This window comes from Schistocerca serialis, chromosome 12 (assembly GCF_023864345.2).
Source record: "Schistocerca serialis cubense isolate TAMUIC-IGC-003099 chromosome 12, iqSchSeri2.2, whole genome shotgun sequence".
NCBI classification, from domain to species: Eukaryota; Metazoa; Arthropoda; class Insecta; order Orthoptera; family Acrididae; genus Schistocerca; species Schistocerca serialis.
In genome coordinates, this window is record NC_064649.1 from 20,541,156 (window position 1) to 20,565,803 (window position 24,648).

Below are 24,648 nucleotides of genomic sequence, written 5' to 3' on the forward strand. Positions count from 1 at the left end.
CTTATAGAGATAGGTAGTTCTTAATGTTTTATTTTTATTGATAGTGCTGACAAATATTATTACTAAAATATTTCGTTTTACACGCTCACATTGTTCTGCAGTATCCGTAATGGATGTGTTTAATTCTGCGAATAATTTTGCGATTTCCTTTTCCGCAACTTGTGAGAAGGTATATAGTGCGTACCTATTAGGAGGGTGCGTTTGATGGCGGTTTGGGGCAGAGAGGGGGCGGAGGTGTGCAACAATCGATCGCTGAAGACACAGACGTGGTTACAATTCTTCAGATGGCATGAATGTTGGACAGCCTTAATTGCGCACTCCTAACAGTACGAAAACAACTTCTGTTCTGTGAAGGACCATTCGCACCTGTGGATTCCCACGCATTCTGCTACACACTTCGCACAAAGCCAGCATTCGAAACTCGCAAATGAAGCGATGAAGGGCTTCCCTTGTCATGTTCCAAGCGCTTGAATCTGAAGCGGGCTGGTCAATGAACTTTGGACTTCATCCTGTTAATTGGAATAGGTAGCAGTGAAATACTGAGATACGCCATGTCCGAAAACGGTTGAGGAGAAAAAAACAAAACTCTCGTGTAATTGGTCTAATATAGACTATACAAACTTAATGAGAACCTGAAACTTCCTGGGAGATTATAACTGTGTGCCGGACCGAGATTCGAACTCGGGACCTTTGCCTTACGCGGGCAAGTGCTCCACGAAAGGCAAAGGACCCGAGTTCGAGTCTCGGTCCGGCACACAGTTTTAATCTGCCAGAAAGTTTCATCTCTGCGCACACTCCGCTGCAGAGTAAAAATTTCCCTCTGTTACTGAGGACCTTTCATGTAATTATAATCGCTTCCTTAAGAGTCTCAGGCTGTGTAGGTTGTAACTGGCACTCCACTTTCTTGTCCGGAATTTTTAAGTGCCCTCCTAGGTCGTATGGTATACACAAAAAAATATCCGTTGCCGCCAGGTTAGCTAAATGGGGCCCAACCGACATGTTTGTACTTATCTTTCGTTGTGCTGTTCTTCTCCAATTGTTGAACTGCATTGTACATTTCCAGATTCTAGGTTCCATGTAGATTCACTTTTAATGTCCTGTGTCATCTCTCGATGTATGAAACCCCCTTTAGAAATTGATGAAGGCCTGCTTGCTACGGTCTAACTTGCCTGTCTCCTGGTACAACAGTTACCAGAGATGAGATTTTCTGTTGTGGACTGACAAGACAGCCAGTCCACAGTGACGGGTATCCGAAGGGCACGCGCTTAAACTCACGCAGGCTGGCGTGAGGTCTGAAACAGGATACGTAATGAATGCTATAAAGAAAAGTACGTAGCTGCTGGAATACTTAACTTTAATCCACAATTGGTGAACATTGGTCTTGTTACTGTACATGCTTCATTAGATACATAGCAAAGGATAAATGGCGCCTTGCTAGGTCGTAGCAATTGACTTAGCTGAAGGCTATTCTAACTATCTTCTCTGCAAATAAGCGAGGCTTCGTCACTGTTGCATCGCTAGCTAAGTCGTCCGTACAACTGGGGCGAGTGCTAGTAAGTCTCTCTAGACCTGCCGTGTGGTGGCACTCGGTCTGCAATTACTGACAGTGGCGACACGCGGGTCCGTCGTATACTACCGGACCGCGGCCGATTTAAAAGGCTACCACCTAGCAAGTGTGGTGTCTGGCGGTGACACCACATTTCCACTCTGCAGTGGAGTGTGCGCTGATATGAAACTTCCTGGCAGATTAAAACTGTGTGCCGGACCGAGACTCGAACTCGGGACCTTTGCCTTTTCGCGGGCAAGTGCTCTACCCACTGAGCTACCCAAGCACGACTCACGCCCCGTCCTCACAGCTTTACTTCTGCCAGTACCTCGTCTCCTGCCTTCGAAACTTTACAGAAGCTCTCCTACGAAACTTGCAGAACTAGCACTCCTGAAAGAAAGGATATTGCGGAGACATGGCTTAGCTACAGCCTGGGGGATGTTTCCAGAATGAGATAGAGCACTTGCCCGCGAAAGGCTAAGATCCCGAGCTCGAGTCTCGGTCCGGCACACATTTTAATCTGCCAGGAAGTTTCAGTTACCAGAGATCTTTGAGGGAGTGCGGCAGAACTTCATGAGCTGTTGCCACGCATGTATTGAGACTGGCGGTCGGCAGTTTGAACAATTACTATGAGCTACATTGTTCTAAAACCTTTTGGGTCACATTGAAATAGGTGATAGTGGGTCAACAACCGATTATAACGAGATAGCGAACAAACGTTCGGGAATGCATATATATTATATTAAGGACATACACAGAGTTCACCTCAGAACGCACTGGTATCCTTACCAGATAGGGTTGACGGAGTACATCTAAAAAGTTCAAAGAAGATCAACACTTTTGTATTATCACGGAGTAGGGGAGAGTGTGCCACTGACATGATACAGAATTTGGGGTGGACATTATTAAAACAAAGACGTTTGTCGTTGCGGCGAAATTTCAGTCACCATCTTTCTCCCCCCAATGGGAAAGTATTTTGATGACACCGACCTATATAGGGAGAAACGATCGTCATAATAAAATAAGAGCTCGCACGGAAAGATACAGGTGTTCGTTTTTTCCACGTGCTGTTCGAAATTTGAATATATTGTGAATGTGGTTCGAGGGACCTTCTGCCAGACACTTCAGTGTGATTTGCAGAGTATCAATGTAGATGTAAAAAAAACTAAAATCTAACGTTGATTACCAGAGAAGTTTACACTTTATGAGTCCCGTGTTCAGCAACCAGAATGGGACGTTTATTTCCTTCAAGCAACTCCCCCATGTCTCAGGGTTAGCTCAGGTTACTGCAGACCACAAGCGCTAAAGAGTCTTGCCTTACCCCACATTCACAATATCCATCATCACTGGTAGGTAGCCCACGTCTTCAAATAAGTCTTGCACCTTTTCAGCCCTGTTCCTAACCTGTTGAGGATCTTGTGTGTATCGTATTGGAGATGGCAGCCTGATGGTAGGTTCTCTTCTGCTGCACAGAAACCTCCAGTAGACTTTGTTCACCACAACTCGGTTCGGCGGGCTTCTGTTGAACTTGGAATTGGTACAGTTGTAAGTAGGAAGCTCCTTCTGGATTTCAGTCTTCTCTACTGAAAACTCAATACTATCTGCCTTTCTTTTATGCCGACATCTAGTGGTCCATTTCGCATTACGTAGGTGCGTCCGGATACTTTTGATCACATAAGATATGAAATTTTTCTTATATGTAGGTACAGAGCTCCACAGTATACACAAATCGTTAGCTTTTCCACCTTGTTTACTACCGAGCGCATTTTACGTAACTGCTGCATGAGAAAAGCAAAGGAACCATCTTTGCCACCACCAAACCCACAAGTGCGTCCTTTTTCTCTGTCACATTTCAGAACCAACAAGAATTGGTCATAACATAATCCATAATCTTCATCCTTACTCCGGAAGCTACCTTATGGTATGTGATGGAGGGTGGTTTGTTTATCACTGCCCACGCCCGCCCCCCCCCCCCCCCACCCTTTTGCCGTTCCAGTCGCGACTGGTGGGTTGAACGAGTGGTGGTAAGCAACAGTATGAACTGATATCTATATAACCCTACCTTCATGGTCTTTTCAGGATATACATGTACGAAGAAGCAATATATCAGTTGACTCTTCTAGGAACATACACTCTGGGAACATTAACAGTAGATCATAATATGGTGCAAAACTCCTCTCTTGCAGCGCCTGCCATTGGAGTCGGCTTAGCATCTCCGTGATGCTTTCGCCCTTGCTAAGTGAACCTGTGACGAAATGCACTGCTCTTCTTTGGACCTTCTCTATGTCCTCTATCAGTACTGTGTGGTACGGATTCCATACTGAAGAGCATTATTCAAGTATTGGTTGAACGGGGGTTTTGCTACCGCCTCTGTAGGCGGACTCCACTTACGGAGGTTCTCCTAATGAATCTCAGTCTGGCATATACTTTACCTTCAGTTGATTTTAGGTGGTCGTTATGATTCAAATTGCTCTGTATGCATGCTCCTAGATATTTCATGGATTTGTCTGCTTCCAATCATTGTTTCTCAATTATGTACAAAAAAATAACGGTTATTTACAAGCAGTATATATATATATATATATATATATATATATATATATATATATATATATATATGTTGAGGGTCAGCTGCCACTTCTTGCAGCAGGCGTCTATCCTCTGCAGGCCATCCTGCACATTTCCACAATTTACTAGTGTTGTCACTCCTCTCTATAAAACATCATCATCCTTGGAAATCCTTCGCAGAGCTTCTGGGATTTCCCTCTAGCTTATGTATGTATTAGGTGTAATGGGTATAAGAACTATTCTTTCAGAGGATGGTGTCTGAACATTACACGGGTTTCCAGAATGAGATTTTCACTCTGCAGCGGAGTGTGCGCTGATATGAAACTTCCTGGCAGATTAAAGACTCGAACTCGGGACCTTTGCCTTTCGCGGGCAAGTGCTCTACCATCTGAGCTACCGAAGCACGACTCACGCCCGGTACTCACAGCTTTACTTCTGCCAGTATCTCGTCTCCTACCTTCCAAACTTTACAGAAGCTCTCCTGCGAACCTAGCAGAACTAGCACTCCTGAAAGAAAGGATATGGCGGAGACATGGCTTAGCCACAGCCTGTGGGATATTTCCAGAATGAGATTTTCACTCTGCAGCGGAGTGTGCGCTGATATGAAACTTCCTGGCAGATTAAAACTGTGTGCCCGACCGAGACTCGAACTCGGGGCCTTTGCCTTTCGCGGGCAAGTGCTCTACCGTCTGAGCTACCGAAGCACGACTCACGCCCGGTACTCACAGCTTTACTTCTGGCAGTATCTCGTCTCCTACCTTCCAAACTTTACAGAAGCTCTCCTGCGAACCTAGCAGAACTGTAAAGTTTGGAAGGTAGGAGACGAGATACTGGCAGAAGTAAAGCTGTGAGTACCGGGCGTGAGTCGTGCTTCGGTAGCTCAGATGGTAGAGCACTTGCCCGCGAAAGGCAAAGGTCCCGAGTTCGAGTCTCGGTCGGGCACACAGTTTTAATCTGCCAGGAAGTTTCATTACACGGGTGTTTACAACATTTGCAGTCTAATTCTTATTAGGAGTAGTATGTTTTTAGGTTGGTTAGTACTTCCAAGTACATGTGGCAAGAGCAAGCCATTAATTCTTATTTTCCCCCCGGGTAGCTGGTCACATGTTGAGGTGTGGACACATGGATGCAAAATGTTTAGTCTACACTGACAAGCGTAGCCCACTTAGTGGTGCAACTAAAACTATGCAGAAAATATCAGGAAGTAAATTATGTGATACGTCTGAGGCAAAACTGTTTGACACAGAGGAGAAAACTGCACACTGATATGTGTGCATGTTAAAATACCACATATAAAAATATCTGTTCGTATGTCCATGCGTACTACTGCAGTACAGCTAAAGTTACTTTTATATCTGAAGATTTCTCTCTACTGGGAGTGACAGGCTCTGTTCTATATTCTAGGAACTCTTCAGTCAAATCACACCGCTAGTCTAATATTCCACACGCTCATGTTTTGTCCAATACGTGGTAGTGTGGAACAGTATCAAGTGTCTGCTGGTAGTCAAGTAACACAGCATTAACCTGTGCGCCGGTGTGTACTACTATCTGTGTTTATTCTTCAGGTGTATGGATGATGGCACTATACAAAGATTGATTACCTATGTCAGTACATTTTCGCTCTACCGTCCCACCTACATATTAGCACAATGGTACGACGGTTTGGGGAGACGCAGTGGCCCTCGAATTTGCACAGTCGATTAACGACGATGCTCGGTGTGCTCGGTGGGCAGCCTGGATGTGGTTTTTAGACGGTTTTCCACATCCCACTAGGTGAATGCCGGCCTGGCTGTCACGCATTGCATCAGCTACACGATTATAAACTCTTAAAAGGCACTTGCATACTTTGACATGGAACAACACTAGATGTAGGCAGATGGGGTTCACAAATTCCTTCCCAGAGGGTGAGTGGGGGGAGAGGGGGCGGGGGGTGAGAGCGGGGAGCAACAGAAAAGGCAGTACCACTAACATTGCTAAATCCGATAATTAACAAGCCGCCCTGCGAAAATTTGGGATCTATGACTCGGAAAAGAAGAGGAACAGTACGTTTTACTTTACCCTTGACATATGATAGCTCCCATTTAATTTGATAACACAGTAAGAATGATCTCAAACAGGCATTTATAAAGAATTTTATGACAGTTAAAGGTCAATTGAATGAAAAATGATCAGTAGTTAATAACAATTTACTTAATGAGCAGTTCCTGATTACTATAAAATATGTCACTTTTCTTAAGAGCTTGCAGGGCTGGATTTTTCCTCGCTGTCCTTTGCCGAGTACTGCTTGAAAAACGCATGTCTCGTGAAATCTAACCACACCTGTGTTCTTTTGTTTCTTTGTTACAGATTCGGAAAGCGCTCCGAACTCCGACCGGATGTCGTCGATGATGTCATTCCGGTAAGTTTCAGATCAGAGGTGTCAGAAAGGAACCTTGTTGTCGATACAGTGTTAGAAATTAAGAGAGTTTCCGGATTTGTGTGGTACGATAGGGATAATTAGAGCAGTGCACGGTGAATTTGAAGGAGCGTGTTTTATGGACACAGACGAATCTCCATTTGCGTTCCTACCCCCTACGTGAGACTTTTTTGTGGCTGATGAATTTGAATATCGAGAGGTCAACAAATACACTCCTGGAAATGGAAAAAAGAACACATTGACACCGGTGTGTCAGACCCACCATACTTGCTCCGGACACTGCGAGAGGGCTGTACAAGCAATGATCACACGCACGTCACAGCGGACACACCAGGAACCGCGGTGTTGGCCGTCGAATGGCGCTAGCTGCGCAGCATTTGTGCACCGCCGCCGTCAGTGTCAGCCAGTTTGCCGTGGCATACGGAGCTCCATCGCAGTCTTTAACACTGGTAGCATGCCGCGACAGCGTGGACGTGAACCGTATGTGCGGTTGACGGACTTTGAGCGAGGGCGTATAGTGGGCATGCGGGAGGCCGGGTGGACGTACCGCCGAATTGCTCAACACGTGGGGCGTGAGGTCACCACAGTACATCGATGTTGTCGCCAGTGGTCGGCGGAAGGTGCACGTGCCCGTCGACCTGGGACCGGACCGCAGCGACGCACGGATGCACGCCAAGACCGTAGGATCCTACGCAGTGCCGTAGGGGACCGCACCGCCACTTCCCAGCAAATTAGGGACACTGTTGCTCCTGGGGTATCGGCGAGGACCATTCGCAACCGTCTCCATGAAGCTGGGCTACGGTCCCGCACACCGTTAGGCCGTCTTCCGCTCACGCCCCAACATCGTGCAGCCCGCCTCCAGTGGTGTCGCGACAGGCGTGAATGGAGGGACGAATGGAGACGTGTCGTCTTCAGCGATGAGAGTCGCTTCTGCCTTGGTGCCAATGATGGTCGTATGCGTGTTTGGCGCCGTGCAGGTGAGCGCCACAATCAGGACTGCATACGACCGAGGCACACAGGGCCAACACCCGGCATCATGGTGTGGGGAGCGATCTCCTACACTGGCCGCACACCACTGGTGATCGTCGAGGGGACACTGAATAGTGCACGGTACATCCAAACCGTCATCGAACCCATCGTTCTACCATTCCTAGACCGGCAAGGGAACTTGCTGTTCCAACAGGACAATGCACGTCCGCATGTATCCCGTGCCACCCAACGTGCTCTAGAAGGTGTAAGTCAACTACCCTGGCCAGCAAGATCTCCGGATCTGTTCCCCATTTAGCATGTTTGGGATTGGATGAAGCGTCGTCTCACGCGGTCTGCACGTCCAGCACGAACGCTGGTCCAACTGAGGCGCCAGGTGGAAATGGCATGGCAAGCCGTTCCACAGGACTACATCCAGCATCTCTACGATCGTCTCCATGGGAGAATAGCAGCCTGCATTGCTGCGAAAGGTGGATATACACTGTACTAGTGCCGACATTGTGCATGCTCTGTTGCCTGTGTCTATGTGCCTGTGGTTCTGTCAGTGTGATCATGTGATGTATCTGACCCCAGGAATGCGTCAATAAAGTTTCCCCTTCCTGGGACAATGAATTCACGGTGTTCTTATTTCAATTTCCAGGAGTGTATTTAGGAGAAATTATACAGCTCATTAATAATTAGCTTCATCGCTGGAGCCACAATGTAATATTGCAACTCAGACGACAACTTAATACTGAATAACGTTTTTACTTATCATACCGCGTGAATACAATAAAAAAAAGTACAGCTACCCACGAAGGCCCTATGTGGGCTGCGAAACTTGGTAGATATGCTAATGCGTTATGCGGAACCGATTTACGATGAAAAAAATATTAGTTCGAATTTTGGCCACCAGGTGCAAATCTGGAGCTGTACAGCATCTCGTCGGCATCTCCAGCGTTCATATAGAACAAATTGTGCAAGCAGCGGTTATTCATAAAGTCAACATTATGCGTTTCTCACTTGGTTATCCCCCCATGACCCCGCCCTGTTCCTAATCCGTTACATGTGGAAACGTTTCTACACGTCTTTCTTGCAGTCATAGCGCCAGATACGCACCTGGTGGCCAAAATTGAAACTAATTTTTTCTGGCGTAGATCGGTTCCACGTTAACGTATTAGCATATCTACCAAGTTTCGCTGGCAAATGATAATTACAACCCACATTGGGCCTCTATGAGTAACTGCACTTTGACTGTTGTAACCACCCCGTATTTCTCTTGATGGCATAGAGGTAGATATGCTGTTAATACTTGTAGCCAGGCTCTCCCAGCTGCTACCTTGACGTTCTGTATCTTTTATATAAAAACTAAAATTACTCGCAATTTCAAACATAAATTTACTGCTGTTTTTAAGCAAAAATATTAATATAATAATTATTTCAATGTTTCTTATTAGCTTAGTGTTAACATTACCTAATATTATACCTTAAGTTGAATTTATGGAAGAAATACCTTACAAGGGGACCCTCCATACTGTAAATTACGGATTTTTATGCGCTTCAAATATGTTGTAGAGCCACTTAGCCTGAGTACCTGTCTATCCGGTTTCTTGGCGACGGGCCTTGGTTTTCGAGAAAACCGATTTTGAAGTTCATTCCGCGATTTGTATACCTGTAACATTACGTGTAATCCGAGCAAGTCAGCGTGGCGTAGCTGTAAGGGTTCACGGTTACCTCGCTGGACGTACCGTGTTCGAATCCTGCTGATGTACTTTTTTTTTCAAAATCGACCGAATTTTTCAAATTTATTTCAGAGAATATCAACACAGTGTAAGGTGTGCGAAATTATGAAGATATATTCAGTCATTAATTTTTTTCTGTCATACAATACTACAAAATCTTATTTTTCATCGTCCACATTGCTTGATGTGCCAGAACAATACAGTGGGTGATATTTACCACAGAAACAACCGAAGCACAAATTTTCGCAGCATCACGGGCATTTTATGAAAGCAACCTCTTGCAGGCACACAGTTTCTTCATGAGCGATACCGGGAAACAAATTCTTTTGCATTCAAACATATTTCTCTCTCACCCGCTAATTTCGATGCGAACCATGCGTATCTAATCATGCTTTCAAAATTAGGTGCCCTGAAGTGATGTAGGATTAGCGAATGTAATTTTGTGGAATCTTCACTAGAAGCGATCTCTCTATTGTTTTTCATCAAGTCGGGAGCATTCTGAATAATTTTCGTGAAGATTTTCACCTGTCGGTAAAAATAAACATCGCAGGGCTGCCAGTAAGGAGTGCTCTTTGGCGGGACCACTTTTAGGGTGCAGGTGCCCGCTTTCCTTTCATCAGTGAATAGATGATCGTATAAAGTTGAATCGGTTAGCCCTCCCCACGAATCGGTGATGTACAAAAATTTTTTCTATCCCACGTACGGAAGAATTACAGAACGTAAAAATTCTTCGTACACCAGTTTCGTGAACTTCCCGGATTTCGCGCAGGACACGACTACATTTCTGTATTTCCCAGTTAATTCGTCTACTCGTTTCTGAACGTTAGGACCAAATTTTCCAGACGGTTCTTGCATACATAAAAAAACCTATGGGAGCAGGATTCGAATACGGTACCCCCAGCACGGTAACCGTGAACCTTTACCGCTGCGCTACGCTGATTTGCCCGGAATACACGTAATGTTACGAGTATACAAATCACGCAATGAACTTCAAAATCGATTTTCTCGAAAACGAAGGCCCGTCGCCAAGAAACCGGATAGACAGGTACTCAGGGTAAGTGGCTCTACAACATATTTGAAGCGGGTCAAAATCCGTAATATACAGTATGGGGGGTCCCCCCTGTTAGCCACATGAAATAGAATCTGTTGCTAAACAAGGGGACATCTTTCTGAATAACTGCAATTTGGAAAAAAAAAAGCTGTAAGGTGTGGAAGTGGAGCTAAAAATCACACTATTTAAGCAATAATTCTGGGAAGGATAACCTAGGGAATTAAGGTAAACTGCCTGGCTTCTCACAAAATCTGACAGAAGCAGATACCCAAATACGAGGTGTGGCTAGAAAAAAACCGGACTAGTACTGGTGAAACAATAAAACGAATGCAATAAGGCTGAAAGTCGCGTGGCCTGTCACGTGACTCTCGCTCCGCCTACTGCTCGAGTTTCATCTGCCTCCTGCACTCAGTCTGCCCGTGGCGCCTGTTTTAAGTAGTTGACGTTTTGTCTGTGCGTCGGAAAATGTTGAGTGCACAGAAAAGAACAGCGTGTTAACATCAAAATTTGTTTCAAACTAGGAAAATCCGCAAGTGAAACGTTTGTAATGTTACAACAAGTGTACGGCGATGATTGTTTATCGCGAACACAAGTGTTTGAGTGGTTTAAACGATTTAAAGATGGCCGCGAAGACACCAGTGATGACACTCGCACTGGCAGACCATTGTCAGCAAAAACTGACGCAAACATTGAAAAAATCGGTAAACTTGTTCGACAAGATCGCCGTTTAACAATCAGAGCAGTGTCTGAGTTAACAGGAGTTGACAAGGAAAGTGTTAGGCAGATTCTTCATGAAAGTTTCAACATGAACAAACTGTGTTCAAAAATGGTTCCAAAGTGTCTCACAATTGAACAGAAGGAACGCCGAAGAATGATTTGTTCTGACATTAGCGTCCTGGCTACCCTACGTGAGCGAGTACGGAGAAAACGGAACGATTTGTGGAGAAAAAAGTCACGGATCCTTCACCAAGACAATGCCCCAGCTCACAGTGCGTTGTCAGTGAAGACGTTTTTGGCAAAACACAACATTCCCGTCTTAGATCATCCACCCTACTCACCTGATTTGGCCCCCTGTGACTTTTTTCTTTTCCCTAAAGTCAAGTCAGCTTTGAAAGGAACTAGATTTGAGACTGTTGAAGCAGTAAAAGAAAAAGCGACGGAAGTAATGTATGGACTTACCGAAAATGATCTGCAGCATTGCTATGAACAGTGGAAAATTCGTATGGAGCGGTGTAGAGACCGAGGAGGAGAGTACATTGAAGGAGATAACATGAAATTGTAAATAATTGTAAATAAATGTTTTTTTCAGCATCAGTCCGGTTTTTTTCTAGCCGCACCTCGTATAGAATTTCAGATAGTTAAAAATAGGGAGAGTCAGTGAATTTAAATATGTTGGAGAAACTAGACGAATTTGCAATAGCCTAAGAATTAGTAAAATAGAAAGAGCATATGGATGGACAAGCGTATCTTCAACAGGAAATGCATGCCTAGGAAAACATAGCTAAAACAGTACACCACAGCGGTAAGATCAAGATGTCTACATGTATGTGAATGGTTAACAATGAACTATAAGCTGAACAGGATAAGCGTACTTGAAAGACGGTTTATTAGAAGAACAATAGGTGCACTACTAATTGTTGTAAAATGAGAAGTAACAACGAGATGTATGAGAATATAGAACAAATATTATAGCGCAGACTAGTCTTCATTGAACACTTCTACCGAATGGATCAAATATTGCTGTATTTCTGGTAATAGAAATCGACAACAGAATGGATTAGGCAACTAGAGAAGAACAAGATAACATAATCATAAATAAGATATAATACATGTTAGCAAAAATACTTCAAAAAGTTCCTTAGAATCATTGCCTCCTAACATTTTATGTGAGACATTTTAAAGCTTATTAAATAACACAAACTTTATTAACATTCTACATCTTCGTTCTTCGTGTCTGTATATTTATTTCTCAACATAGTCACCCTGGCGACGAACATGTTGCTCCCGACGATATACTGTTACTGCAGAATATTTGGAATTGTTGACAGAATCGCGACCTCACGTCTGCTTGCATCGCTTCGTCACTATCAAAGTGAAACCTTCAAATTCTGGAAATGGATGAAAATCGGATAGGGTATAGTCGGGATTTCATGACGGATAATCGATGAGAGTGAACCCAAGGCTTCGGATTGTTGCAGATGTCACAATGCTCGTGTGTGGTCTGACATTGCGATGCCAAAGAACAGGGTCTTAAATCTGGGGACAGACTCTTCTAATTCGAAACTGAATTACAGAACACTGTTTCTCACTCGCCGACATAATTTCGTTCCACACCGCCACGTTTCAGAACTCCTTCGTAAATTTAGAAAAGTTTCTAGCAAGAAGGTGTATGAAATCGGGAGCTACATGGACAGCGGGTAGAAAAAGACAACATGAGAAGGAGTACTGGAAGATGGTTTGAAGTTGTGAAGTAACCTTAGTTGATCTGTACGAAGACATGAAAATCATTATTTGCTTGGCAATGAATATACTTTTATGAGTCTTGAGTCCTACCGACTTAGATATGTGGAATTTCTGCCAACTCTTTTCCGTCATCTTAAGATCTCAAGAGGGTTGATGTACAGGGTGTTCAAAAAGTCTCTCCGCAGTGCCGTATGCTTGTTCGCCTGCCTGGTTTACTTCCCTTCCACTGTCTAGTTTATCTCAGCCAGCGTCAGTAGTATCGTTGGTGTGTGTCGTTACGTGGTGACGTGAACGCTTAAGTTTAGTTCCTTTGTTCGTTTGTTTCGTTCTTGTCACTGTTAAGATGCTAACTATTGAAGAACGTGTGTTTTTAGAAGAACAAGTGTTCAATACTGGCGGTAAATACACAGCTTCAGTTCGTCAAACATTTAATTCAGTTTTCCCGGAGGCAACACTCCCACATCGCGATACTGTACGAGATTTGATTAACAAATTTCGTAGTACGGGTTCAGTGACAGATGCACCGAGAAGTGGTCGTCCTAGCGTTTTGTCTGAGGATAAACTACTCGATATTTCCGATAAAATGTCTGTGAGTCCGAACAAGTCAGTAAGAAAACTCGCCCAGGAAATCTATGTTACTGTCGGAACGGCCCACACAGCTGTAAGGAAAAAATTAGAACTTTTCCCATACAAAGAGGCAGTCGTGCAAGAACTGAAAAATACTGATCATGGCAAGAGACTGCATGATTGTCAATGGTTAAAAAATTTCGTTCAAAACATGGAAGGGATATTCTTAATGAAACGTTTTTCACTGATGAGGCGTGGTTTCATTTATCCGGGTACATGAACTCGCAAAATTCTCGTATGTGGGGTACTGGAAATCCATTGTGTATTCATGAGGAACCACTTCATTCTGTGAAAATACGAGTTTGGATTGCAATTTATAGACGTCGGATTATGAGTCCCATATTTTTCAACGAAACAATAAACGCACAACGATACTGCAGTGATATTCTGAAACCATTCATAGGAGAACTTGTGCTAAGTGAAATACTGAACGGTTATTTTCTACAAGATGGTGCAACCGCTCATACACTTCGCGTTTCAATCTCACTTCTTGGTGATGTTTTTGGTGATCGCATAATTTAACAGGACTTTGGCCTCTGCGATCGCCTGACCTAACACCACCTGACTTTTTCTTCTGGGGTGCAGCGACAGCAACTGTCTATAAAAACCGTCCAAAATCCATCGATGAATTGAACAGTGCATTATCCACTTTCACTGCTTCCGTTACACAAGAAATGTTACAGCTTGTGTTTGGAAATATGATTAGACGAATTGAATTGTGTATCCAACAACAGGGGGGACACTTTCAACATTTAATGTCAAAATTTGTAAGTAAAAATTAATATTCAATAAATTAATAGCTTGTATTTCACTGAGTTTCATTTCGGTAAATTCACTGCGGCATACGGCACTAGCGGCTAACAATCATACGGCACTGCGGAGAGACTTCTTGAACACCGCGTAGTTTGGAAGCTACAAGTGACCTACTGGGACCATCCGACCGCCGTGTCATCCTCAGGAGAGGATGCGGATAGGAGGGGCGTGGGGTCAGCACACCGCTCTCCCGGTCGCTCTGATGGTATTCTTTCACCAGAGCCGCTACTATTCGGTCGAGTTGCTCCTCAATTGGCATCACGAGGCTGAGTGCACCCCGAAAAATGGCAACAGCGCATAGCAGCCTGGATGGTCACCCATCCAAGTGCCACGCCCGACAGCGCTTATCTTCGGAGATCTCACGGGAACCGGTGTATCCACTGCGGCAAGGCCGTTGCCCTACGTAGTTTGAGCACTTACCTTTTCCTGGGTCATCATTCTTCATATTGGTTTGATGCTGCCCTCCCACGATTTCCTGTTACTGGCCAGTTTTGATATCTCAGAGTAGGACGCTCAAGCAACGTCCTAAACCCTTTGTTCGAAATATTGCTATCTCCATCTTGCCCTAAGGTTTTTGCCCTATATATTCACCGAGCCATCTGATGTTAAACGTACTTAAGTGATCGAGATAAGAATTTGTAACAATAAAGACTGCGGTCTACACTACTGGGCGTTAAAATTGCTACACCAAGAAGAAATGCAGATGATAAACGGGTATTCTCTGGTCAAATATATTATACTAGAACTGACATGTGATTACATTTTCACGCAATTTGGGTGCACAGATCCTGAGAAATCAGTACCCAGAAGAACCACCTCTGGCCGTAATAACGGCATTGATACGCCTCGGCACTGACTGCCCATGCAGCTACAACACGATAACACAGTTCATCAAGAGTAGTGACTGTAGTATTCTGACGAGCCAGTTGCTCGGCCACCATTGATCAGACGTTTTCAATTGGTGAGAGATTTCGAGAATGTGCTGGCCAGGGCAGCAGTCGAACATTTTCTGTATCCAGAAAGGCCCGTACAGGACCTGCAACATGCGGTCGTGCATTATCCTGCTGAAATGTAGAGCTTGGCAGGGATCGAATGAAGGGTAAAGCCACGGGTCGTAACACATCTGAAATGTAAAGTCCACTGTTCAAAGTGCCGTCAATGCGAACAACAGGTGACCGAGACGTGTAACAAATGGCACCCCATACCATCACGCCGGGTGATACGCCAGTATGGCGATGACGAATACACGCTTCCAGTGTGCGTTCATCGCGATGTCGCCAAACACGGATGCGACCATCATGATGCTGTAAACAGAACCTGGATTCATCCGACAAAATGACGTTTTGCCATTTGTGCACCCAGGTTCGTCGTCGAGTACACCACCGCGGGCGCTCCTGTCTATGATGCAGCGTCAAGGGTAACCGCAGCCATGGTCTCCGAGTTGATAGTCCACGCTGCTGTAAACGTCGTCGAACTGTTCGTGAAGATGGTTGTTGTCTTGCAAACGTCCCCATCTGTTGACTCAGGGATCGAGACGTGGCTGCACGATCCGTTACACCCATGCGGAGGAGATGCCTGTCATCTCGACTGTTAGTGATTTGAGGCCGTTGGGATCCAGCACGGCGTTCCTGAACCCACCGATTCCATATTCTTCTAATAGTCATTGTATGTCGACCAACGTGAGCATCAATGTTGCGATACGATAAACTGAAATCGCAATAGGCTACAATTCGACCTTTATCAAAATCGGAAACGTGATGGTACGCATTTCTCCTCCTTACACAAGGCATCACAACAACGTTTCACCAGGCACTGCCGGTGAACTGGTGTTTGTGTATGAGAAATCGGTTGGGAACTTTCCTCATGCCAGCACGTTGTAGGTGTCGCCACCGGCGCCAACCTAGTGTGAATGCTCTGAAAAGCTAATCGTTCGCATATCACAGCATCTTCTTCCTGTCGGTTAAATTTCACGTCTGTAGCACGTCATCGTCGTGGTGTAGCAATTTTAATGGCCAGTAGTGTACATATAAGCACAACTTGGGACCCGGCCATCGGAAGGTCGAAGTGGACGAGGCGGGTCTGCAACGAGAACGTGCAGGGGTTTAAAAAGAGTGCAGAAACACCACGAAAAATCCGTGCTTGAACACGAACCCAGATGCTAGCTAAGCCTGACGGTTGAGCTGGTGTATTTGGTCGCGAACGGCACCTGTGCAGTGTCCTCAACACGATGTAATGATCAGTCGTGGTCAGAAGAGGTGTTCTGCGTAGTTGTGAGTGCATTATGTCGGGGCTCAGCGAATTCGAAAGTGTCCACGTTGGTAGTGATCCTGTGGTGGGAGCTTACGTAGCCAAGAGAGGCGAAGTGGTAGCTGTTTCAGATGGACCATACAAAAAATTTATGCCGCATACAGGGCTAAGTCACAACGTGGACGAAGGTATCTGCTGACTGATACTGACAGATGGTCATGAAAAGCGTTGGCTGGTTCGTTGATTTGGGGGCAGGGGATCTAACAGCGAGGTCTTCGGTCCCATCGTATTAGGGAAGGGTCTGGAAGGAGGTCGGCATGCCCTTTCAAAGAATCCATCCCGGCATTTGCCTGAAGCGATGTAGGGAAATGGTCGGGCGCACCTTTAAGCCGTCGTCCTCCCGAATCCGAGTGTCTTAACGCACTGCGCCACCTCTGTCGGTCATTGAAAAGCAAAACTGTGACGAAAAATAAGCGGATGAGAGCTGCAAAAGTCACAGCTCTGCACGTTTCATGGTGTCAGTTCCCTCCACCACTGCTTCAGACATTAGTCGAGTCCATGCCACGTCGTGTTGCGGCGCTTCTGCGTGCTCGCGGGAGACCTACACGGTGTTAGGCAGGTGTACCAGTTTCTTCGGCTCTTCAGTGTACTAGAAGTAGTTTAATATAAACATATATGAAGTATAAAAGTTAAAGATAAGTAGAGGGTGGTCAGAGACTGTCTGGAAAGCTTGTAAGAATTTGCACGGTACGTTGTGCTGACAAATAATAGTTGATAAAAAATTCGATACGCTGCGCAGCTCCCGAGTTAACTAATATTGAAGTTAGACAAGACGATCAGCCCGTTGCACACCGCAAAGTGAAGCCGCCCATCATTGACTGTGCCGCCAAACGTGTTCCTCGTGCGGTTTCCTAAAACCGAACAAGACAGACGCAAATTGGCCATGGGACGGTAGTAAGGATCGAACCGACACTAATTGTTGCTTGGATTTGCGCATGCAACATCCACATTGGCCAACTTCAGTTCTAATTAACTAGGAAACGTCGCATAGTATCGAATTTGTTTCTTAACAATTACTTCTCAGCACAATCTACCCCACGACATACATACAATTCTTTCAGCCATTCTGGCCACCGGTATACAGGGTGTTCGGAAACTTGCGGTAAAGACCTCTAGAACTTTTAGAGGGGAGTGAGTACATACACTACTGGCCATTCAAATTGCTACACCACGAAGATGACGTGCTACAGACTCGAAATTTAACCGACGGGAAGAAGATGCTGTGATATGGAAATGATTAGCTTTTCGGAGCATTCACACAAGGTTGGCGCCGGTGGCGACATCTAGAACGTGCTGACATGAGGATAGTTTCCAACCGATTTCTCATACACAAACAGCAGTTGACCGGCGTTGCCTGGTGAAACGTTGCTGTGATGCCTCGTGTAAGAAGGAGAAATGCGTACCATCACGTTTCCAACTTTGATAAAGGTCGGATTGTAGCCTATCGCGATTGTGGTTTATCGTATGGCGACATTCCTGCTCGCGTTGGTCGAGATCCAATGACTTAGCAGTATATGGAATCGGTGGGTTCAGGAGGGTAATACGGAACGCCGTGCTGGATCCCAACGGCCTCGTATCACTAGCAGTCGAGATGACAGGCATCTTATCCGCACGGCTGTAATGGATCGTTATTTTTTCGGATCAATCCAGGTTCTGTTTACAGCATCATGGAAGCCTGTATTTGTCATCGTCATACTGGCGTACCACCCAGCGTGATTGTATGGGGTGCCATTGGTTACACGTCTCGGTCACCTCTCGTTCGCATTGACGACACTTTGAACAGTGGACGTTGCATTTCAGATGTGTTACGACCCGTGGCTCTACCCTTCATTCGATCCCTGCGAAACCCTACGTTTCAGCAGGATAATGCAAGACCGCATGTTGCCGGTCCTGTACGGGCCTTTCTGGACACAGGAAATGTTCGACTGCTGTTCTGGCCACCACATTCTCCAGATCTCTCACCAACTGAAAACGTCTGGTCAACGGTTGCCGAGCAACTGGCTCGTCACAATACGCCAGTCACTACTCTTCATGAACCGTGGTATCGTGTTGAAGCTGCATGGGCAGCTGTACCTGTACACCCCATTCAAGCGTACCAAGGCCGTTATTGTTCTGGATACTGACTTCTCAGGATCTATGCACCCAAATTTCGTGAAAACGTAATCACATGTCAGTTCTAGTATAATATACCTATCCAATGAATACCCGTTTATCATCTGCTTTTCTTCTTGGTGTAGCTATTTTAATGGCCAGTAGTGTAATATTTCCTTTCGAGTTGTTACCTAATAACTTTACTGCGTCACGCCTAATTCAGTTCCTCAAATGGATGAGTTATACATCTGAACTGAATTCGTCGTAGAACGGAAACGACATGTTTCCAGACATGGTTTCCTATTCAAAATATTATGTACTCACTCCCCTCTACAAGCCCTAGAAGTTTGTAACGGGAATTTCCGAACACCCTGTACACGAAAACAGTTAAATACGATGAAATCCTGTACGGCATCTCTGAAGTTCTTTATTTGTCAACTGCTATCGAGTTTTCGCGCTCGCATCTAGCAGCAAGTCATTTCAGTGTCAGTTCCGTGAAACTCTGGAGGTATACTAACTTCTCCCTGCTGTAGCGTGTGGCCAGCAGTGTTCACGGAAAAACAGAGGAACAGAACGTATCAAAACCTAGACTTGTGTAGGGCAACCATAACTTGTTAGCACGACAACAAGAAAAAGAATAAGTAAATAAAAATAAATGTGAGCAACCTATCTCTTTGCTCAAAACATGATAGGTTAATATCGTGTAGAGACCTTCTGAATGGGAAGGGGAGAATGACGGGTGCGTATGCGAAGTTGCAATATATTGCAAAAACCTTATAAAGTCCAAAGTTTTCAAGGCAATGCAACTACATTTGGCGCAGGTGTTGTGGAAGGTTATCTCGATACACAAATACGTTTTTATACTTACTGAAGTAATACGATTTCAGTTATAAACAATTGAAAAATTTTTAACAGGGTGAGTGCAGATCTTCCTCTTTTTAAACAAAATCTCTCAGAGTGAAATTAATGTATTTTTGTACAACGTTTGATACACCGTTATTACAAATATCTGTGGAACAGAATATTCATATCTTCTTTAGCTAGCTCTCCAAATTTCTGTGAAAAAATGTACACTGAATCTCAGGGCTTTTCTCTTACATAAATGCCTTACTATTGTAGTAAATGAAATTTGCTTCTACAGAATGTTTCACTACAGTGTTGACTAACTGAATGCCAAATTTACGTACTAAAGTGTCAGTAGTTTGTAAGGAAAAGTTACATAAAGCTGGCAAGATGTAAGCTATGGGAGACCTGAGTCAAAGAATTGACAGTGTCTGTATTAGTGTTTACCTTCTCTGGATGAACTAGAGCAAGCCATATGCATTCTCCTCTTCACCCTCAAGCAGTCTTTTTCTTCTGGTTGTCCTCTTAGGTTAACCTTATTTTCAAACTGTGCTAACAATAATGTTAGCTGCATCACTTTTATTGTTATCGATTTCCTTTAATATAGGCACTGTGAAAACACCCTGATCAAATCCTACCCTCTGCAGAGTCCGTAGTCTGCCAAGATTACACAGTTAAAAACTAAACAAGCATTAAACGCTGCAACTTCATCAGCAGTTGTGGAAATAAATGTTGCCTTGCGGCGTGGTTTTCCTATCAGAGAGCCTTTCATTACAATTTTGAGTTTTTCCATGCACACACTTCTGTAGAAGTTCTGGATCTGCTGAACACCGAAATATTCCCCACACTGTGTCTGCATAAAACGGGAAGAAAAAGCCGCAATATTAAATACTATGAGGAAATACAGAACAACTAAGGGGCGTGGCCACGTGCAAGCTTATGTAAATCATTGTTTTTATCACACTTACGAGTGGAATTGGAACGTAATATTCAGGAACTGAAATTTCAATACAATTTCGTAAATGAAGATCAAATTAAAAAAATTTCAAAATTTTGATCTCTTTCACGTACATCCCCCCTTAAATCCGTGTCATGATTGACTAATTATGTTCTTCCACAGTTCAATCAAAACGATTAACGAGTACATCAGCAGACATCCAACACTTTTTATGTTGCAGGAGGAAACGAGTGCCGACAAGTTCTGGCGGCGTTTCGCCCGCAGGAGGTGAACCATCTTCAGGACAGAGACGACAGCGTCGCTGGTTCCAGTACTCCCACCCTCTAACACCCTGGACAACCCTGCAGTCCCATAAGGTTTTCTCCTGGACTACTGTCTGCAATCACCAATTTCATCAACATTCCTAACAACGAATGCTCAGTTTTCCGTTGTTTTATTGTCTCAGTAAACTGTTTTGTGTTTAGCGCCTTTCATGGTCTGTTGTAACTATTGAATTGTAGGGAAGATAATGTTATCTACCCAATTTTGTTAAATCAGTACATCATGTTTTCGTTTACCATTATGTAAATCACTTCGAAATGCAAAATGATCTGTGCTCATTTCCTCAAAGACTCACCATCAGGTATATCTGAAGCTTACTATGCATTACGCTACCTAATGAAGACAACAATAATTTATTCTGCAAAGCGTTTTGGTTACATTAAACAATTGCAGAATGCAAATACCTTTCTCAATAGTTACACATTTGGCAGAGCAAGATTCCACACAATAATTTTTTATCCAGCGGGAAATTAATACGAAAACAACTCTTTGATTCCTAAGTTTTATGTCCATTGCATTATGGTCACTATACTTATTTATAAATTTGTTTGTATCCGGTGATTTTATGTGGAGCTAAGATACGAGTTGATCAAATTCGTTACATTTCCTACTTCCGTTGAACACATATACACATTAGCGACGACACATTCAGTCTTTACAATAGAAAAAGATTGGAAGAAATCAGTCAATTAAAATATCTTCTACTTGTGTACACCATTTCATACAATTACATCGCAAATGAAATATTTCATAGTCATAATAAAAATGTATTTCCCCTTGTTTAGGAAGATTGTGAACCACTGAAAACTTTTCTAGAACAGTGTTTTTTAGTTCTTAATGTCCAGGAGAATTCCCTTAGTTGAAAGATCTGTATACTATGTTCCCTATTAGATAAGACAAAAGTATTAATTACCTGTATTAGAATACTTAATAAACCACCACTAGTGGCTGTTATTGTTTATACCCAATGTAACTATGTCAAAAAACTAATAATAACAATAAAAATAAAATAATGTAGCCAACCTGACCTGTTGATCAGCGATGCGCGAAGTCGCCTATGCGTAAATTTTACCCTGTTTGTGGTGGTTATATGTTATCCTGAAATTATAGAACTGTGTTACTTTCATCAGCAGCATGTGTACTGACATGTGGATTTAAGAAAATAAAACAGTATTTATTGGTAACTAGGCATCAGCTATGCTTTGTTTTATTTCCATTGGCCCTTCAACACTCACTGATGGAAGTTTGCACTCAGCTATTTCTTTTTATTTTGTTTTCTGGACTGAGTCCTTTTGCATGTTAACAAAAAGAGGTAGACATGAGAAACTATTTCTGCAGGCTTTACTAACAATTATCATTAAACAGCTGTACTGAATGTTTCCATACACAGATCAAAATTAACACAGCAAAAGCAACAGGAAAGACGTTAGTTTTAAAAAAAGATTGTGACTCTTCAGTTTAGACTTTGCTTAATGACGGCACAAATATATATAATTATATAATATATATGTAATTATATAATAGAAGTTCGTCATACTGGGAGAATGGAGGTCAGTTCAAAACGAACATTGTTACATGTCCTTACGTTAATGTGAATTTTTCATTCTTCACTTTAGTCAGTTAATTTTTAAAAAAAAATCACAAATAAGATAGTTTCAATTACATTTCGAATCTGCAGATACCCCAACATTCTTGTTACTTCTACCAACAACTCGTTAATTTCACTTACGATCTGAATCTGCCGATATTATCAATCTTGTGGTTCACATCTGCCAGAAGTTAGTTGAAGATTTTTGCGCCAGAACAGAGAACCCCACTCTGAAACCAATGACAAGAAGTCTACGTGGAAACTGTGCAGGGAGATACGAAAGAGAATAGGTAAAAGAGAGTGCGGAAGTTGCTGAATGTTGTAGGTATACAGATGCCGAAAGATTATCATAATGCTTAAAGATATGGAGAACAGCAGTAAAGCAATCAACACAGTGAATAATTAAAAAGACAAATGCGCCAAAGAGTTAAAAAAGGGATGCATCTCACAATGATCCATTACAAACAAACAACTACACTCACACAGAGTCTTTGTCTGTTTACCTGCTTTTTACCTACAGGAAATTTTGATGTTCTAAGTAGGAAAATATTTATAAGTGCAGTCAATAATACTATTACTTACACGCTGAAAGAATGAAAAAAACTAGGACAACAGAAAATCTGGAAAGAAGACCAAATAAATAGGAAATTAATTCATCTGGGTACTGTATGGCCAAAACTGAATTTCATAATGAGGGTTTTTAGCTCATAAATAGGAAAGGAGTTTCATATCATCCACACTTTAGGCAAGTGATTTCACAGCAAGACATGCTGTGCTTAGAATGTATACTGTTGCTTGACAAAGGTGTTTTATTTTTCATTTATATTACATGTTTACCAGCCACCTACTTCATATCATCATAAAATATGTGTTATATAAGAACTATGATGTAAATGTTTTTTACATGTTGATTGTAGTTACATATTTAACCTCCTTGGTCAGTTTATTGTGCAGTTCGTTTCCTTGTCAGTGTTTTGAGCTTCCATACACTTTTCTGTTTCTAAATTAAGTTAGGCGGGCTCTTGCTCGACAGTCAAGGATATCTGTTAGTGTGATAATTACTTAAAGTTATTCTCAATGTGTGTAATTGACTAAAATAGAAGATTCACTCAGACAGTGTAGTCAGGACACTAACTTTTTAAACAGATTGCTGCATTAAGGCTAATTTTTGTTTTTAGTAGTTATTCCAATATAAATTTTCTATAGTTTGAAAATTGGTAATTAACAACTGAAAAAATACTAAAAACACGTAGAACACAAGCATGTGAGCTGCAGACAGTGGAAGGCGGAGTGCAGCGGAAGTTGTTCGAATGCAGCTCCAAATTCACCTAAGAATTTCCTTAAGTCCAAAATCCAAAGAGCAGGTAAGTACTTTTCTGAATTATACAGCACCTAATCCAGCAAAATGGAGCAATATAAACTGACATTAACTAAACTACCACACTTGTCCGCCCCCGGAAGCTGGATGTTCAGCGTGGCGGATTGTCAATCCTCTAGGCCCGGGTTCGATTCCCGGCTGAGTCCAGGAATTTTCTCCGCCCACGGAGTGGGTGTTGTGCTATCATCATCCTATCATCCTCATCGACTGCAGGTCACCGAAGTGGCGTCAAATTGAAAGACGAGCACCTGGCGAATGGCCTGCCCGACAGGGGGCCCTAGCCATACGATTAAATAAATTTAAGTAAAACTAACACACTAGTACATACTCTGAAGCTTTCGTTCGACGTTGTAATTTAGTTAGATCTTTCCATAATTGTGTTTTATAAACACGTGATTTCAAATTCCAGTTTAAGGCAATCGTTATTGAAATGGAAAACCCTGACACATGACTCACAGTCACTAGAAAACCTCTTCACTTCCAAGGTAATTTGAGGAAAATATATAAATGCTTCAAAAGATATTAAATGAGTTAGAAATCTATTTACTGCACTCACACACATACTAATCCAAACTATCACTGAGCAAACGGAAAAATTGTGCAAACTCAATCACCTTGACCCACTGAGGCGTGGTAAGTTGTCACAGAAAATACACGTCCCGTTCTGGCAACCTGCATATCCAAGTCTCTAGCACTGCATTCACACCTGTCAATGAGAGACAACGTCATACTCGTTACGCCCTGGCTGGCTGATATACTGCAGTGCAAATGGCGGACGCAAAACGAGCTGACTGAAAGTTTCATTATCATCAAGTTATTACTACGGCAACAGATAAACAGAAATGTGTAAAGCGCTATCTCTGACAATATTTACATTATCTATACTTTTTCTCTAAAAATTGCTAGGCCGTCTAGTGAAACGTGGTTATCGTTATAATAAAAACCCTTATTCCGACATGTCAGTACTCAA

The 24,648-nt window shown here is 43.2% G+C and overlaps 1 protein-coding gene across 1 annotated transcript in view; it reads left to right on the forward strand.

Annotated features, from left to right (window-relative positions):
• LOC126428158 (neuropeptide F-like) overlaps positions 1-21,896 on the forward strand; it is a 637,092-nt gene extending 615,196 nt beyond the window's left edge. Inside the window, exons 4-5 of the mRNA XM_050090068.1 lie at positions 6,461-6,512; positions 20,612-21,896. Coding sequence (XP_049946025.1) covers positions 6,461-6,512; positions 20,612-20,662 — 103 coding nt within the window. The 3' untranslated portion in view covers positions 20,663-21,896. The remainder of the gene's footprint in view (positions 1-6,460; positions 6,513-20,611) is intronic.
• The last annotated feature ends 2,752 nt before the right edge of the window (positions 21,897-24,648 follow it).